This window comes from Megascapheus bottae, chromosome 7, assembly GCF_031878675.1.
Source record: "Megascapheus bottae isolate mThoBot1 chromosome 7, mThoBot2.hap1, whole genome shotgun sequence".
In the NCBI taxonomy this organism is placed as follows: domain Eukaryota; kingdom Metazoa; phylum Chordata; class Mammalia; order Rodentia; family Geomyidae; genus Megascapheus; species Megascapheus bottae.
In genome coordinates, this window is record NC_143515.1 from 41,815,138 (window position 1) to 41,831,814 (window position 16,677).

General features: G+C 37.9%; 1 protein-coding gene across 2 annotated transcripts in view; it reads left to right on the forward strand.

Annotated features, from left to right (window-relative positions):
- The window catches only part of Usp34 (ubiquitin specific peptidase 34), a 206,822-nt gene that overhangs the window by 109,419 nt on the left and 80,726 nt on the right, over positions 1–16,677 (forward strand). For both annotated transcript variants that reach the window (XM_090336851.1, XM_090336852.1), the window contains exons 31-38: positions 90–212; positions 355–438; positions 1,317–1,403; positions 5,903–6,103; positions 10,010–10,092; positions 11,513–11,553; positions 12,282–12,406; positions 15,054–15,206. In XM_090336851.1, the coding sequence (XP_090192977.1) occupies positions 90–212; positions 355–438; positions 1,317–1,403; positions 5,903–6,103; positions 10,010–10,092; positions 11,513–11,553; positions 12,282–12,406; positions 15,054–15,206 (897 nt within the window). The remainder of the gene's footprint in view (positions 1–89; positions 213–354; positions 439–1,316; positions 1,404–5,902; positions 6,104–10,009; positions 10,093–11,512; positions 11,554–12,281; positions 12,407–15,053; positions 15,207–16,677) is intronic.

Consider the following 16,677-nt stretch of genomic DNA (forward strand, 5'->3'; position numbering starts at 1 on the left):
GTTTCTGCATTTATTCTATCACATTGCCCTAGTAATTTGGCTTGAGAAATCTGTTTTTCTTTCTTTCTTTTTTTTTTTTTTAATTTAAGAGTAATGATGGACTTAATTGGAAGGAACTTCTCAAAATTAAAAGTGCTCATAAGCTATTATATGCTCTGGAAATTATTGAAGCCCTTGGAAAACCTAACAGAAGAATAAGGAGAGAGTCAACGGTAATTTCAGTTCCACTATTATCATTAAGTATTTGTACTCTCTTCAAAAAGGTAGAGTGTACTATCTATTGGTTCTAGAATCATTTTTTTTCTTTACTATCCATTCTTTATATATTTTCTTTCTTCTTTTTCTTTCCTTCAGGGAAGTTACAGTGACCTTTATCCGGATTCTGATGATTCAAGTGAGGATCAGGTGGAAAACAGTAAAAATTCCTGGAGTTGCAAGGTAGGTCATGCTTTTTGTGATGTATTGGTAAAAATAATGTGTCCACATTTTTTCCAAATTTATAATTAAAGCATAGTTCAAAAATTATTCTTTGCTCTAAACATGATTTTTTTAAAAAAAAATTCTTTAAAGAGAAACAGGTTGATTGGGAAACCATTCAAAAGAAAAATGAAGTGAGGGGCCGGGAGTTTGGCCTAGTGGTTAAAGTGCTTGCCTAGCATGCATGAAGACCCGGGTTCGATTCCTCGGTACCACATACGTAGAAAAAAGCCGGAAGTGGTGCTGAGGCTCAAGTGGTAGAGCTCTAGCCTTGAGAAAGTCCAAGGACAGTGCTCAGGCCCTGAGCTCAAGCCCAGGACTGGCAAAAAAAAAAAAAAAGAAAAATGAAGTGGGTGCTAGACAGGATGTCTAGTGCCTTATCTGAGATTACTTAATATCTTAATGTTCTGGTTTTGTTTTTTTTGTTGTTTTTTTTTGTTTGTTTGTTTTTTCCCAGTCCTGGGCTTGAGCTCAGGGCCTGAGTACTGTCCTTGGACTTTCTCAAGGCTAGAGCTCTACCATTTAAGCCTCAGCACCACTTCCGGCTTTTTTCTATATGTGGTACCTAGGAATCAAACCCGGGTCTTCATGCGTGCTAGGCAAGCACTTTAACCACTAGGCCAAACTCCCAGCCCTTAATGTTCTGTTTTTAATACTGATACTCCTCATTCTTTGAAATATTACATTACACATTTCAGTATATAGTATTAAATGGCTAGTGGAATATAAATACATGTCTATAACCTTAAAATAATATGTATTATATATATATATAACCAAGTTACAGTTACATCATGTAAAAGCTTTTCTCTTAATATTTTTGTAATAATTCCTTACAGTTTGTTGCTGCTGGTGGGCTTCAGCAATTACTAGAAATATTTAATTCTGCAATTCTAGAGCCTAAAGATCAGGAATCCTGGACTGTGGTAAGTGAAAATCCACTGTTTGTACTGGTTTACCAGTTACATCATTTGAATGTAACATTTTTTTTAGCACAGTTTATTTTATGACTACATCATTTTAATAAAGGAGATTAAGGCATATAGTTAAGAAAAAACAGAATTTCATAAATTGATATTGGAACAAGAGTTCTGTTTTTTTGTTTTTTTTTTTTGCTGTGGTAGTGGAATTTGAACTTGGCCTTATGCTTACTTGGTGTGTACTATTCTGCGAACCTTGCTTCTTGCCTGGATGTGCACTTAGGCAGTCTTTTGCCTATACTAATATTCTTATTGTAGCTAAGATGGCAGGTTCCTGAAGATGTGCCTGTCTTTTTTTTTTTTTTTTTTTTTTAAGTTGAGATACTGTCTTGAAGACCAACAATGCCTCTGTTGGCCTTGCTTTATATGTTACTTAGTCTTAGGCTAGTATACAACTGCCATAATATGAGCATCCAACTGTGCCTGGATATTTGTTGAGAAGAGGTCTCAAGTGTTTGATGCTGGGCTTGGCCTCCAACCCAAATCTTTGCAATATCAGCCTCCTAAGTGTGAACCATTGGCATCTGGCTTAAATGGTTAAAAAAAAATTATTTTCTTATTGTTTTGGTTTGGGGGCTTTAACTCTGGGCCTGGGTGCTATCCTTGAGCTCTTAAACTCAATACTAATGCTCTACCACTTGAGCCTCAGCACCACTTCTGGCTTTTTTTCCCCCCTGTGTATGTGGTACTGAGGAATCGAACCTGGGTCTTCGTGCATACTAGGCAAGCACTCTACCACTGGGTATGCCACACTCCTGGCCCTAGTTCTTGGGTTTTAGAATTATTTCAAACCATGGGAGTCTTTAATGCTTTGGCATAAAATATTGCTGTCAAAATGCAAGAAAATATATTAAGGAAACATTGCTTTTTGTCAATCTTTTAGATACCTTTCTAGTAGTTTTAATGCTTTTCAATTTTTAAGTTTTTTATTTCAGCTATTTTTATTTTTAGAACATCTACTTTTAGTGTTAGAGGTGTAGCTCAGGCGATAAAACGCCAGCCAAAGAAGAGATGCATCATATACCAGGTTTGAGATCTGGTCTTGAACAACCATAAGTTTAAAAAAAATACTTTTTTGTACAGCAATTATTAGATTTCTCTAATACTTCAAACCTCTAGGGTTTTTTTTTTTTTTTGCATCTTATTAATATCTCTTTGATTCTTTTTTTTTTTTTTTTTTTTTTTTTTTTTTTTTTTTTTTTGGCCAGTCCTTGAGCTCAGGGCCTGAGCATTGTCCTTGGGCTTTCTCAAGGCTAGCACTCTACCACTTGAGCCACAGCACCACTTCTGGCTTTTTCTATGTATTTGGGGTGCTGAGGAATTGAACCCTGGTCTTTGTGCATGCTAGGCAAGCACTCTTATCACTAGGCCAAACTCCCAGCTCCTCTTCCATTCTTTTTAAGATGTAACTCATGTACATGATAATACGCATGTTTCAGTAGTTTCACAAATTCATATAGTTGAGCAACTCACCATCTCAATTTAGAATAATATTATCCTAGCCCAGCTCTTGTGTCTCATCCCTACAATCCTAGCTAATAGGAGACTGGGATTTGAGAATGAAGAGTCAAATCTCAGTCTCCTATTAGCTAGGATTGTCGGATAATTTTACTGTACATGAGTTACATCTTAAAAAGAATGAAAGAGAAAGTAATAAGTATCCAGGATTACAGGCAGGAGACACTGGTGACCAACTAATTGCCCTTTTTATTTTGGCGAATCTTGGGGCTTGAACTCAGGGCCTGGGCCCTGTCCCTTAGCTTCTTTTGCTCAAGGCTAGCATTGTACCACTTGAGGCACAGCACCACTTTTAGCTTTTTCTGTTTATGTGGTACAAAGAAATCAAACACAGGACTTCATGCATGCAAGGCAAGCACTCTACCACTAAGCCGCATTCCTAGTCCTTCAATTGCCCACTTTTAATTAGGTTGTATGTTTATTGAGTTGTGGGAGTGTCTCGTACATTTTACATAGTATTCCTTAACAGACATGTGAATTACAAAGATTTCCTTTTTTATTCCATAATGTATGAGTTTCTCTCTCTCTCTTTTTTTTTTTTTTGGTAGCAATGGAGTTTGAATTTAGGCCTTTATTCTTGCTAAGCAGGTACTCTATTGCTGAGCCATGCTTCCAGCTCTTTATGCTTTAATTACTTTTCAGTTAACATGAATAGTCTCATGTTCTGTGTGGCCCAGATTACTTCTTCCTCTTTATGCCTTTTACGTAGCTGGGATAGAACATACATCCTATTACATCTACCTTAGTGGTTGAGATATGGGGTATATTAACATTTTGTTTGGGCTAGCTTTAAACCATGGTCCTTATATCATGGGATTACAGGGTTTATCACTCTTATCCTTTTATTTAACTTCCTCCTCCCTCCCCCGCTATGTGCTAGTTCAGGGATGTGAACTCAGGGTCTGGGTACTATCCCTGAGCTTCTTTTGCTCAAGGCTATCTGTCTATCACTTAAGCCATAGAGTCACTTGTGGCCTTTTCTGTTTATGTGGTACTGAGGAATTGAATCCAGGTCTTCATGTATGCTAAGCAAGCTCTCTACTACTAAACCACATTCCCAGCATTTATTTAACTTTTATGTATGTAAAATAAGAATTTCTTTGCTTTACTTTTTTATATCGCTACCCAATTTTTCTAACACCATTTGTCAGAAACACTTTCTCATTTGAATTATATTTGTACCTTTATCACTGCTTTATTCACTATAGCCAAGTTATAGAAACAGTCTAGAAAGAAGCCCGAGGAAATGAGTGGGTCAAGAAAATATGATATATTTACAAACATACAAAGGAATCTTATCGGTCAGGAAGAATAATAATATATCATTTTTAGGGATATAGATGGACCTGGAAAAAATTTGTTACATGAAGTCAGATTCAGAGAAACAGAAGGCATGTTTCTCTCATGTGGAAGTTATAAGTTTTTAATAAAGTAGTTTGTTGTGTAAAGGAGAGGGTTCCAGTAGTATAACTTCTTTGAATATAGTTTAACAAAATGATTAACAGGAAGCTGAAATGTGATGCTGGGGCTACAAAAGTTCAAAGGAGGACAGACGAATGGAGAAAGGAAGCGAGGGTGAAATCAGTTGTAATTATCATATATGTGAAAATGAAAACAGGTTACTTGAGCAGGTGGATGTAGTTGGGAAAGATGGGGCGAATTATGGAAAAGGTGATGTTGATTAAGATGCATTATACTCAGCTGGGGCTCATACTTGTGATTCTAGCTACTCAAGAAGCTAAAATAGGAGGATCATGGTTTCAAGCCAGCCTTGACAAAACTGTCCATGAGTGCCTCTTATCTCCAATTGACTACTAAAATGCTGGAAGTTGAGCTATGGCTTAAGTGGTGGAGTTCTGGCATTGATCATATAAAAGCTCAGTGACTGTGCCTAGACCCTGACTTGAAGCCTCAGGACCAGCACATACATATGTAAAAAAAAATGCTTTATACTCTAATAAACTGACATGTTGAAACACCTTTAAAAATAATAAAAAAATTGAGTTGGGTGTGTTGGCTCACACCTGTAATCCTAGCTGCTTGGGAGATTGAGATCTGAGGATCATGATTCAAAGCCAGCACAGGCACTAAAGTCTGTGAGACTCAAGTTAGCCACCAGAAAACAGGAAGTGGTGCTGTGGCTGAAGGGTGGGGAGGTAACCTTGAGCTGAAGAGCTTAGGGGCAACACCTAGGCCCAGAGTTCAAGTCCCATGACCAACCAAAAAATATATCTATACGAATAAAAATTTTTAAATTTACTATTTTATTATTGAAGGAAAGATAGTATTTCCTGGTAGATTAATTTATGGATACTACTTGATATTGGAGCAGGAAAACAAAGAGGCCAAGGATTATGGTATGAATGAAAGCCCTGTTAACTATTATTGTATATAATTGACATTTTAATTTGTTTCAAGAAACTTTTGATTTAATAGCTTTTCGTGCTTGCATATTTGAATTTTTTTTAACCAAATAGCATTTTTTTCAAATATTTCTTAAAAGTATTTATATGGTAAGTGAAAGATAATTATATTCTTGGATTGTTGAGGATTATTTTGTTCTTAGAATAGTAAAAGTAAATGCTAAAAGTGAAAAATCGATATTTAATACCTTGGTTGAAGACTAAGTACATATTTAAATAATTTTTAAGTTATAACATACATTTTCAAAAAATACTGTTGGTGTCTAATATATACATTTTATTATGATTTAGTGAATAATTAATGTGTCATTTCTATTTCAGTGTATTTTCCATTTTAGTACCTACATTTTTAAAAATACAATATTGGGATGTGACTATAATACTTCAGTGGCAGAATTTCTATATTAGTAGCAATAATCATTTTTATTGTGCTTTTTATTTTGCATATTGCACAGTTGACTCATTAATGAAAATGGAGAATTCACATTTTTTTCTTATCCACAGTGGCAACTGGACTGTCTTGCTTGCTTGCTGAAATTAATCTGCCAGTTTGCAGTAGATCCATCTGATTTGGATTTGGCTTATCATGATGTGTTTGCCTGGTCTGGTATAGCTGAAAGCTATAGGAAAAGAACCTGGCCTGGCAAATCAAGGAAGGCTGCTGGTGATCATGCCAAAGGTCTCCATATACCACGATTAACAGAGGTAAAATATGGAAGTTAACAAAAATTGTAGTAATGAATTCCTGTTATGTTTAGAGACATTATGTTTTTATTTTCAAAAGGGAAGAAGTGGGGCCGGGAGTTTGGCCTAGTGGTTAAAGTGCTTGCCTAGCATGCATGAAGACCCGGGTTCAATTCCTCGGTACCACATACATAGAAAAAAGCCAGAAATGGTGCTGAGGCTCAAGTGGTAGAGCTCTAGCCTTGAGAAAGTCCAAGGACAGTGCTCAGGCCCTGAGCTCAAGCCCAGGACTGGCAAAAAAAAAAAAAAAGGGAAGAAGTACTTGAATGCGTAAGACATATTCCAGATTGCTGTGATATGTCTTAGCAACTAAAATGAGACTGTATGCTAAACTGGTGATCATGATAGATTAGTAGTGTTTTGTTCATACTTTGAAATAAAAGCATGATGTGCCATTTCACAATTGGCTAACTTTGTTTATATACTGAACTTAGCCAAATTTATATAGTTAGTTAGAATCCAGTCAGGTAAATAGAAACATTATTTTAACACAGGAAATTTTAAACAGGAAATTGAGTCCCTGTCTCCCTCCTTTTTCTTTCATTTTTTCAGAGAGACAAACAGTATGTGGAATCTACTAAAATAGAACTAAACATAATAACTTACACAGGAGTTTTATATATTTCCATAAAAACAAACTGACTAAAGGAAGTTATATGAAGGGGAGAAATGCACATAGTTAACTCCTCTGCACATCTAAAGTACTATATATCACAACAAAGTCTAAGAAATAGAAGCAATTTTTTTTCCTATATTGTTGTTTTTGTCTTGTTTTAGTTTATTTTGTGGGGGGCAAATGGTATCACAGTAATAGCAGAAAGAAGTATAAGCAAATACAGTCATTGTATTCCATACAAACTATGTTCTAAATGAACTATAAATTGTGAGTAGGGTTGGGAGAGAAAAACAGCGAAACAGGAAGGGATGAAAATGTCCAAGAAACATTTTGTCATAATTTGGCTTATGAAATTACATCCCCATTGTATAACTCCTTAAGGGGAAAAAACCAAAAACCATTAAAAAAAATATGTATAAAAGGACCAGTACTGGTGGCTCGCACCATAATACTAGCTACTCAGGATGCTGAGATTCGTGGTTCCATGCCGGCCCAGGCAGGAAAGTACGTGAGACTTACCTGCCATTGACCAACAGAAAACCAGAAGCGGTGCTATAGCTCAAAGTGATCAAGTACTATCATTGAGCAAAAGAGCTCAGATAGAGTCCAGGCCCCAACTTCAAGCTCCACTGGCCAAAACAAAGTATTTGTGACCTCAAAAAGTAAAAAGTACAGCCTTTCTAGCCTTTTGTTGCACTAATTCTAGTGACTAACCATCTAAATTCTTTTCAACTCAACATCTATCTTAATGAATGGTATAATTTATAATTGCTTCACTTTACCCTTTCTCTATTTTTCCTGTGTGGTGCTGGTACTTGAGACTTACATTCAGTACCTGGTTGCTCTCCCTTTCTCTTTTGTTCAAGGTTGGAGCTCTACCACTGGAACCACAGCTCTACTTTCTGCTTTGAGGCACTTAATTGGAAATAAGAATTTTGAAAGTCTCAGAATTTTTGCTCCAAATAATTATCCTCAAATCTTAGCCTCTTGATTAGGTGGGATTATTGATGTGCGCCACCAGCAGAATACTCTCCTCTCCCTCCACTCCCTGCCCTCCCTCCACTCCCTGCCCTTCCTCCCCTCTCCTCTCTCACCTCACTCTCCCCATCTCTCTCTGTTCTCCTCTTAACCCTCTCTCCCTTTTCTCTCCTCCCTTCCCACTCTCCCCTCCTCCCCTCTCTCCTCCTTGCTCCCCTGTTCTCTTGCCTCCTCCTCTTCCTCCTCTCCTCTCCTCCCCTCCCTCTCTCACCCTTGCCCTCCGTTGCTCTTTCTCTTTCTCCTTCTCTCTCTCCCCTTTTCTCCCTCTCTCTTGGGATACTGGGGATTGAACCCAGGATTTTAAACTTGCTAGCCAAAGGCTTGGCTACTGACCTGCATCCCAGCCCAAGTAACTTTCTCGTTTAATTTTTACTTATGACACTCTTTTTCTTCTCCATTTGGGCTCAACATATTCAAACCTCTGTACATTCTTTATTGTAGTTTTCATAAGCCCACTTCATTTTGACAACATAGTCGCCCTGCTTCCTGTCACAAATGTTGCTAGCATACAAAGAATCTGTTAGTTTAGAATGTTCAACATGTTTGAGCATTGTAGCTTGGAGACCATTTACATAAATTTTATGTCCCTCAATATGCAGAAGTCTAAGGCTATTGTGGTCATCCTGTCCTTAATTTCTGTTTATTAGATTAGATAATTTACTGATTTGTACTGTTATTCTGGCCGTAGATAATAGTCCTTTGAAGATAATCTATCAAATTGACAAGTGCTGTGGTTTTCATTTCGCTTTTAAAGCCTCTTATAATATTAAACAGCTTTTATTATTAGACATTTTTATTAAACAATCTCTCTCTCCTCTCTCTCTCTGTCCTCTCTCTCTCCTCTCTGGCCTCTCTATTCTTTCTCTGTCCTCTGTCCTCTCTCTGTTCTCCCTCCCCTCCCCTCTCTCCCCTCTCTCCTCTCTCCTCTGTCTCCTCTCCCTCTCCTCCCACCCACACTCTGGGCCAGTCAGAGCCTGAGCATTGTCCTTGGGTTTTTGCAAGCTAGCACTATACCACTTGAGCCACTGCACCGCTTCTGGCTTTTTTCTATGTATATGGTACTAAAGAATTGAACCTGGGTCTTCGTGATTGCTAGGCAAGCACTGTACTACTAGGCCAGGCTCCTGGCACTGAGCTTATTTACATTACCCATTTGTTATGACATAATTTTCTTACATTCTGAAATATAATGTAACCTTTCAAGATCTTTCCTATTAATAGTAGGTATTAACTGCTTTTTTTCATGCTTCCATAGTTCTTATTGAGTCTAATAATTGTTATTTACTCCATGCTCTGACTGAAATATTGTGGACACTGCCTCTCCCCTGTCCCCTCCCTCTCCCCGTCCTCTTTCCCTTATACCCTTCCTCCTTTCCCTCTTCCCCCTCTCCCATCTCCTTGGTTGTAGGACTTGAACTCTGGGCCTGGGTGTTGTCCCTGGGTCTTCATCTCAAGGCTGCCACCCTTGAGTCAGAGTGCCACTTCAGGTTTTCTGGTGATTAATCGGAGATAAGAATCTCACAGACTTTAGTGCCTGGGCTGGCTTTAAACCACGGTCCTCAAATCTCAGCTTCCTGCATAGTTACAATTACATACATGAGATACCGTGCCTAGCCTTATGTGTTTTCTTATTTCAAGAGTTTGAAAATTTGACAGAAATTGTAGAGAGGGCAAGTTGGTAGATCACTAACAGAGGTTAGAACTAAAGAGGCAGGTACTGAGTTTTTGAGTCCAGGTCTCAGACCTAAAATAAAAAATAAAAAAAGTTTAAAAAATTTTTAACTTTTCACTTATCCTCCCATGTACCCTAACATGTAACATGTAGTCATTTTCAGCCAAATTAGTAACAGTATTTGGGTTAAATGTAAAGAATAACTTTTGCTTCCACTGTTTTCATTTTAATTTACTACTATTCAAGTATGGTTACAAACTTCTGATTTTCTAAATGTTTTGTAAAAGTATTCTCAAATAATTGTATTGACATTGTTTATATTATATACAAAAAATGGACTCTTGTGTTAACAGTGTCCTTTTTAGGCAAGCATGGTGGTACATACCTGTCATCCCAGTGCCTGGGGGTCTAAGGAAGGAGGATTGTGAGCTGGAGGCTAGTCTTGACTACATTGTGAAACCCTGTTTCAAAAAATACATCTTAAAGATTCATTTTGTGTTTCATGATATTTAAAATTATTTTTAATATTTTTATCTTAAAGGTGTTTCTTGTTCTTGTCCAAGGAACCAATTTGATTCAGCGACTTATGTCTGTGGCTTATACATATGATAATCTGGCTCCTAGGTATGCATTTTTATGTATCTCTATGTATTTATTACTGTAAGAATGCAGTGTTTTAAAATTCCATTGAAATTTAGAATTTAACCTAAGCATTAAGATTGCATGACTATCATACCTTTCCTCTAGATTATTATGTATTCATAAGAGTTTGCCAAAATATCTGATGGATTTTTTTTTTTTTTTTTTTTTTTTGCCAGTTCTGGGCCTTGAACTCAGGGCCTGGGCGCAGTCCTTGGGGTGTTTCAAGGCTAGAGCTCTACCACTTGAGCCACAGCACCATTTCTGGCTTTTTTTTTTTTTTTTTTTTTATGTATATGGTACCAAGGAATCAAACCCAGGTCCTTGTGCATGCTTGGCAGGCACTCTACCACTGGGCTAAACTCCTGGCCCCTATCATATATTTTTAATAGTATTTCAGTGTGTATTTTTTTGTATATCTCAAGAGAATAAGTTTCAGACTTACCTACAAATACTGTAATATTTCCTAATTGTAGGCCATTTTGTTAATAACTAGAGTAAATATATTGCTTTTCTTTCTTTCTTTCTTTCTTTCCTTTCTTTCCTTCCTTCCTTCCTTCCTTCCTTCCTTCCTTCCTTCCTTCCTTCCTTCCTTCCTTCCTCTCTCTCTCTCTCTCTCTCTCTCTCTCTCTCTCTCTCTCTCTCTTTCTTTCTTTCTTTCTTTTCTTTCTGTGTGTGTGTGCCAATCCTGGGGCTTGAACTCAGGGTTCAAGCACTGTCCTTGGGCTTTCTCAAGGCTAACGCTCTACCGCTTGAGACAAAGCACCACTTCCGGCTTTTTTCTGTGTAATGATACTGAGGAATTGAATCCAGGTCTTTGTGCATGCAAGGCAAGCACTTTACCATTATTGATGTACATTTTAATTATACAAGAGGAGTTTTATTGAAATATGCCTGCACTTGAATGCAATTTAGATAGACTGAGAGCAGGATTGAAGGTGACTGTTAGTCTTCTGTTATCCCCAGAGTAAAAAAAGTTTTTTTTACATTATTTGACATATCTAAATTGTCCCCATTAATCTTTTGTTTGTTTTTTTTTTTTAAATAATAGTCTGGGGCCAGGAGTTTGGCCTACTGGTAGAGTGCTTGCCTAGCATGAATGAAGACCCAGGTTCAATTCCTTTGTACCACGTACATAGAAAAAAGCCTGAAGTGGTGCTGAGGCTCAAGTGGTAGAGCTCTAGTCTTGAGGAAAGCCCAAGGACTGTGCTTAGGCCCTGAGCTCAAGCCCAGGACTGGCAATAAAATAAAATAAGTCTGTTTTAATATAAGCAAGTGTTGTTGGAAATATAATGCGCCTCTCTCCTCCCCTCCCCATCCTGTGGACTGAACTCAAGGCCTCAACACTAACCTTGAAAATAATTATCACTGGTTTAATTTGTCTTGGTATGTTTTTGCTTCACAGAGTTTTGAAAGCTCAGACTGATCACAGATCTAGACATGAAGGTAAGGGTTCCCTCAAATCAGGTCAAGGCTACCGCCCTACTCTTGAGCCAAGCCCCACTTCCCGTTTTTCTAGGAGTTAATTGGAGATCAGAGTCTCGGGTCCTTTTGTGCCCAGGCTGTCTTTGAACCTTGATACTCAGATCTCAGCTTCCTGAGTAGCTAAGATTACAGGTGTGAGCCACCATGCCTGGCCCAAACTTTATTTTAAATAAATGAAGATGATAATAGTGGGCACTGGTACCTCACTCCTGTAATCCTATCTATTCAGGAGTGTGAGATCTGGGGATCATGGTTCAAAGCCACCCTGGGCACTAAAGTCCATAAGACTGCAACTAAGCACCAGAAAACTGAAGTGGTAGAGTAGTGACCTTGAGCTGAAGAGCTCAAGGACAGTGCCCAGGCCCAGAGTTCAAGTCCCACGACTGACAAGCACACACACAAAAAGGTGGTAATAATACATATGACTTAAGTATATTTTAAAATATGTACTTACACATGTATGAATTTATTTAGTTTTAGTCATAGGATAGAACATAGATAAGAGTCCCATGGACTTTCTTGCCTGGGCTATCTTCAAACCATAATCCTTAGATCTCAGCTTCCTGCATAGCTCTGATTACAGACATGAGCCACCAGTGTCTCACTGGATATGTATTTTATACTGACAAGCATTGTTCTTTTTGGTTCATCTTTTTTTGTTTTGTCTTTTTTCCTTTTATCTTCTTTAGTTTCACATTATTCAATGTGGCTCCTGGTCAGCTGGGCTCATTGCTGTTCTTTAGTGAAATCTAGCCTTGCTGATAGTGATTATTTACAAGATTGGCTAAAAAAACTGACTCTCCTTATTCCTGAGGTAAGATAAAGATCAAAGGTTAGTGCTTTTACTCTTCATACCTTTTCATACAGTTAGCACTGTTGACTCAAAAAGACCTAATGCAGAGGCCGGGGGTTTGGCCTAGTTTTAGAATGCTTGCCTAGGTTCGGTTCCTCAGTATTACATATACATAGAAAAAGCCAGAAATGGTGCTGTGGCTCAAGTGGTAGAGCGCTAGCCTTGAGAAAACCCAAATACAGTGCTTAGGCCCTGCGTTAAAGGCCCAGGGCTAGCCAAAAAAAAGAAAAAGACATAATGTAAATAAATACTCATAATTCCCCTATAAATATTTTACATTGTGTAGTTCTTTTAGGTCTTTCACATTTGGTGTATTAGTTGTAGTGTTGCATAAACGTAATGCTACATCATTTATATTTGTACTCTTCCGAAAGACAAATGCTTTAGATTTATTTTTAATTGGTTTACCAGGGGCTGGTAATCTAGTTCAGTGGTAAAATTCTTACCTACTTTGCACTAAATCCTGAGTTTGATGTCAAACCCCATTTTTCTTTCTTTTTTTTTCTTTCCTTTTTTAAGATTTTTTTTTTCTAGAGAACTAAGGTTTGAACTAACGATTTCATGTTTGCTAGACAGCTAGTATACCACTTAAGTAACCCCAGCTCTTACTGCTTATTAAATGTTAGTTGTGCAATATGTTAGCTAGTTGTATCCTTCCCATAATGAACCTCAGGCTAACACTTCTCTCTCTCATGCTTATTCTTTTTTTATCCTTCTTAAAATAGTTTTAACAAGGTCTATTTCCTTTCTCTTTCCTTTCTCCTTTCCCTTCAGTCTTCTCCACTCTTCTTTTTCTTTGTCCCCTCTTTCCTCTCCCTTTACCTCTACTCTGTTTTCTCCCTCTCCCTTTACCTCTTCTGTTTTCTCCCTGTCCCTTTTTTCTCCCTTCCGTGTCTTCTTTCACCCTTCTCTCCTCGCTCCTTTTACTGGAATCAAGAGTTGAACTCTGAGCTCCATACTAGTTTTACATTTCTACTCATGTCTTGCGTACTTGAATCACATATCCAGTTTCTTTCTTTAGCTGATTAATTAGGTATAAGTCTCAATTCAGATTGAGATTCTTTGATCTCAGCCTCCTGAGAAGCTATGATTACAGGTGTAAGTCAGCAGCGCCCACCCCCAGTCACCCCTTCTCTTAGTTCTCCCCACTCTTGCTTCTACTCTTCCCCTTGAAATAATATGTTTACTTTCCCTTCTTTTTTTCACGTATATATCAATTATACAAAGGAGTTGTATTCATATGTGCTTACATTTATTCAAACTAATTTCATCTGTTGCTTTGTCTTCCCAATCTTTTATCTTGATACATTATCTTTTGATATGAATATCCTTTCTTTAATACCTTTTCATAGTTTTGTTTTATGTGTATGTGGTTTTCTATTTTCATGGCCATATATAGGCTTTTCTGGAAAAAGAAATGTGTGTATGATAGCATATTTTGTGATAGTTATTACATTGATACAGATGGATGAGAATTGTATGTGTGAAATACATTGCTACAGTTATGTAACTCAGTGGTAAGAGTGTTTCCCCTGCATACATAAGTTCCTGGGTTTCATAACCAGCATTAAAAATTTTAGCTAAAGAAGATGAAAGAGCCAGGCGTAGTGGCTCATGCCTGTAGTCCTAACTACTCAAGAGGCTTAGATGTGAGGATCAAGGTTCAAAGCCAACTTGGGTACATAAGGACCTGAGACTCTGATCTCAAGTTAACCCCTAGAAAAATGGGAAGTGGGGATTGGCTCAAGGGTAGGGTTGGTAGCCTTGAGCTGAAGACCTCAGGGATAGTGTTCAGGCTGAGTTCAAGCCCCATGACCCACCAAAAAACAAAAACAAAAACACACACACAAATTAAAAAAAAAAACAAAAAACAGAAGATACATTGTACTCACAAATGGACATGTCGAATGGTAACCCCTTTGTACAATGCTTAAAGATAGATAATAGATAAGATACAGAATTACAAAGATAAATAGATCTAGAAATAGAAGTAAAAAAGGGGGCATGGCGTATTGGTAGATTGGTTGCCTAGCATGCGTGAAGCCCTGGGTTCCATTCCTTGGTAATACATACACATTAAAGGCCATAAGTGACACTGTGGCTGAAGTGGTAGAGCAATACCTTGAGCAAAAGCTGAGGGACAATGGACAGATTCTGATTGGCCAAAAAAAAAAAAAAGCACTTAAAGTATCCAAAAAAGAGAAAAACAGCTTGGGCCAGGAGTTTAGCCTAGTGGTTAAAGTGCTTGCCTAGCATGCACGAAGATCCAGGTTCGATTCCTTGGTACCGAATACATAGAAAAAAGCCAGAAGTGGTGCTGAGGCTCAAGTGGTAGAGCTCTAACCTTGAGAAAATCCAAGGACAGTGCTCAGGCCCTGAGCTCAAGCCCAGGACTGGCAAAAAAAAGAAAAACAGCTTAAGAAGTCAGTGTAAATTTATTTGTGCCAATAGAACAAAATTAGTTTTTATTCTTTTGATCGTGCTACTGATCAAATCCAGAATGTTGTGCATGCTATGCAAGTGCTTTACCTCTTAGTGATGTCCCTAGCCCAGCACAAGCTTTTTTATACTAACTCATACCGACTCTGCCACTTGTTCTTTCATTTAGACTGCTGTTCGTCATGAATCTTGCAATGGTCTCTATAAGTTATCTCTGTCAGGCCTAGATGGAGGAGACTCAATTCATCGCTCTTTTCTTCTTTTGGCTGCCTCAACATTGTTGAAATTTCTTCCTGATGCTCAAGCAGTCAAACCTATTAGGGTAAGATTTTACTGTGCTTATCAGATTTCTTATTTTGTAATTTCTTTTTCTCCATATTTATTTTTGTACTATATCCTTGAGATTATTCCATGTAATTTTCACCCAGAATAATTCTTAATGTAACAATATTGTGATATATGGTGTGCATAATACAACTAAGAGAATCTGTGTGTTTTGATTTCAGGTCTGCATGCATTAATAGGTATTCGGTTTTAGAAATAGTATTTGTTTCTAGGCCTTTGGTTAATAAGCTTAATGATAGGGTAGAAATATCATAAGTAGAGCTATCTTTGCTAATCATTAATATTGTTTTTTGGGGATTGTTTTGTTTTGCCAGTCCTGGGGGCTTGAACTCAGTGCCTGAGCACTATCCTTGGGCTTTCCTCAAGGCTAATACTGTACCACTTGAGCTACAGTACCACTTTCAACTTTTTATATGTATGTAGTGCTGAGTAATTGAACTCGGGTCTTCAGGCATGCTAGGTAAGCACTCTGCCACTAGGCCATGCTCCCAGCATCTTATAAGTATTTTAAAAAGCAGTATTAGGGGCTAAGAGTTTGGCATACTTGTAAGAGTGCTTGCCTAGCATGCACAAAGACTCGGGTTTAATTCCTCGATACCACATATATAGAAAAAAGCTGAAAATGTTGTTGTGGCTCAAGTGGTGGAACTCTAGCTTGAGAAAGCCCAAGGAGAATGCTCAGGCCCCAAGTTCAAGGCCCAGGACTGGGAAAAAAAAAAAATAGGGTTAGGAGTGTGACCTAGTGGTAGAGTGCTTGCCTAGCATGCACGAAGCCCTGAATTCAGTTCCTCAGTACCACATACACACAAAAAGCCAGATGTGCAGATGTGTTGCTGTGGCTCAAGTGTAAAGAGTGCTAGCTTATGAGTTCAAGCCTATAACTGGCAAAATAACTTGAATTATGAGTGTGTAGTTTTGTTTGCCCATTGTGTATGCTATCTTGGGGGACAGGGGCTGTCATGAGGCTTGAGCTCTGGCCTAGGCGCTGTCTCTGAGCTCTTCAGCTCAAGGCTACTACCCTACCTCTGTACCTAAGTGTTGTCCCTGAGCTCTTCAGCTCAAGGTTACCAACCTATTTTTGAGCCACAGTCCCACTTCCCCTTTTTTCATAGCTTAGTATTGCTCAGCTTCATATTGCCCAGTCAGGCTTTGAAGCGTGTTCCTCAGATCCCAGCCTCTTGAGTAGCTAGGATTACAGGCATGAGCCACCACATCTGGCAATACTCTCCTTGTAAAACTACCTACTATACAAATCCAGAAACCATTAAGAAATAGGTATGTTGTAGGCTTTTAATTATCTTCCTTCTTATTTTTATCCTTCCATGTTTAATTTGAATTTTTCTCTAGTCATCTTGATTTTACTCACTGATATATGACTTTATACAAAGGATTGTACTCATTTTTGTTAGATTTTGAAGATGTTTAATGTATTACCTAGATTTATTTTA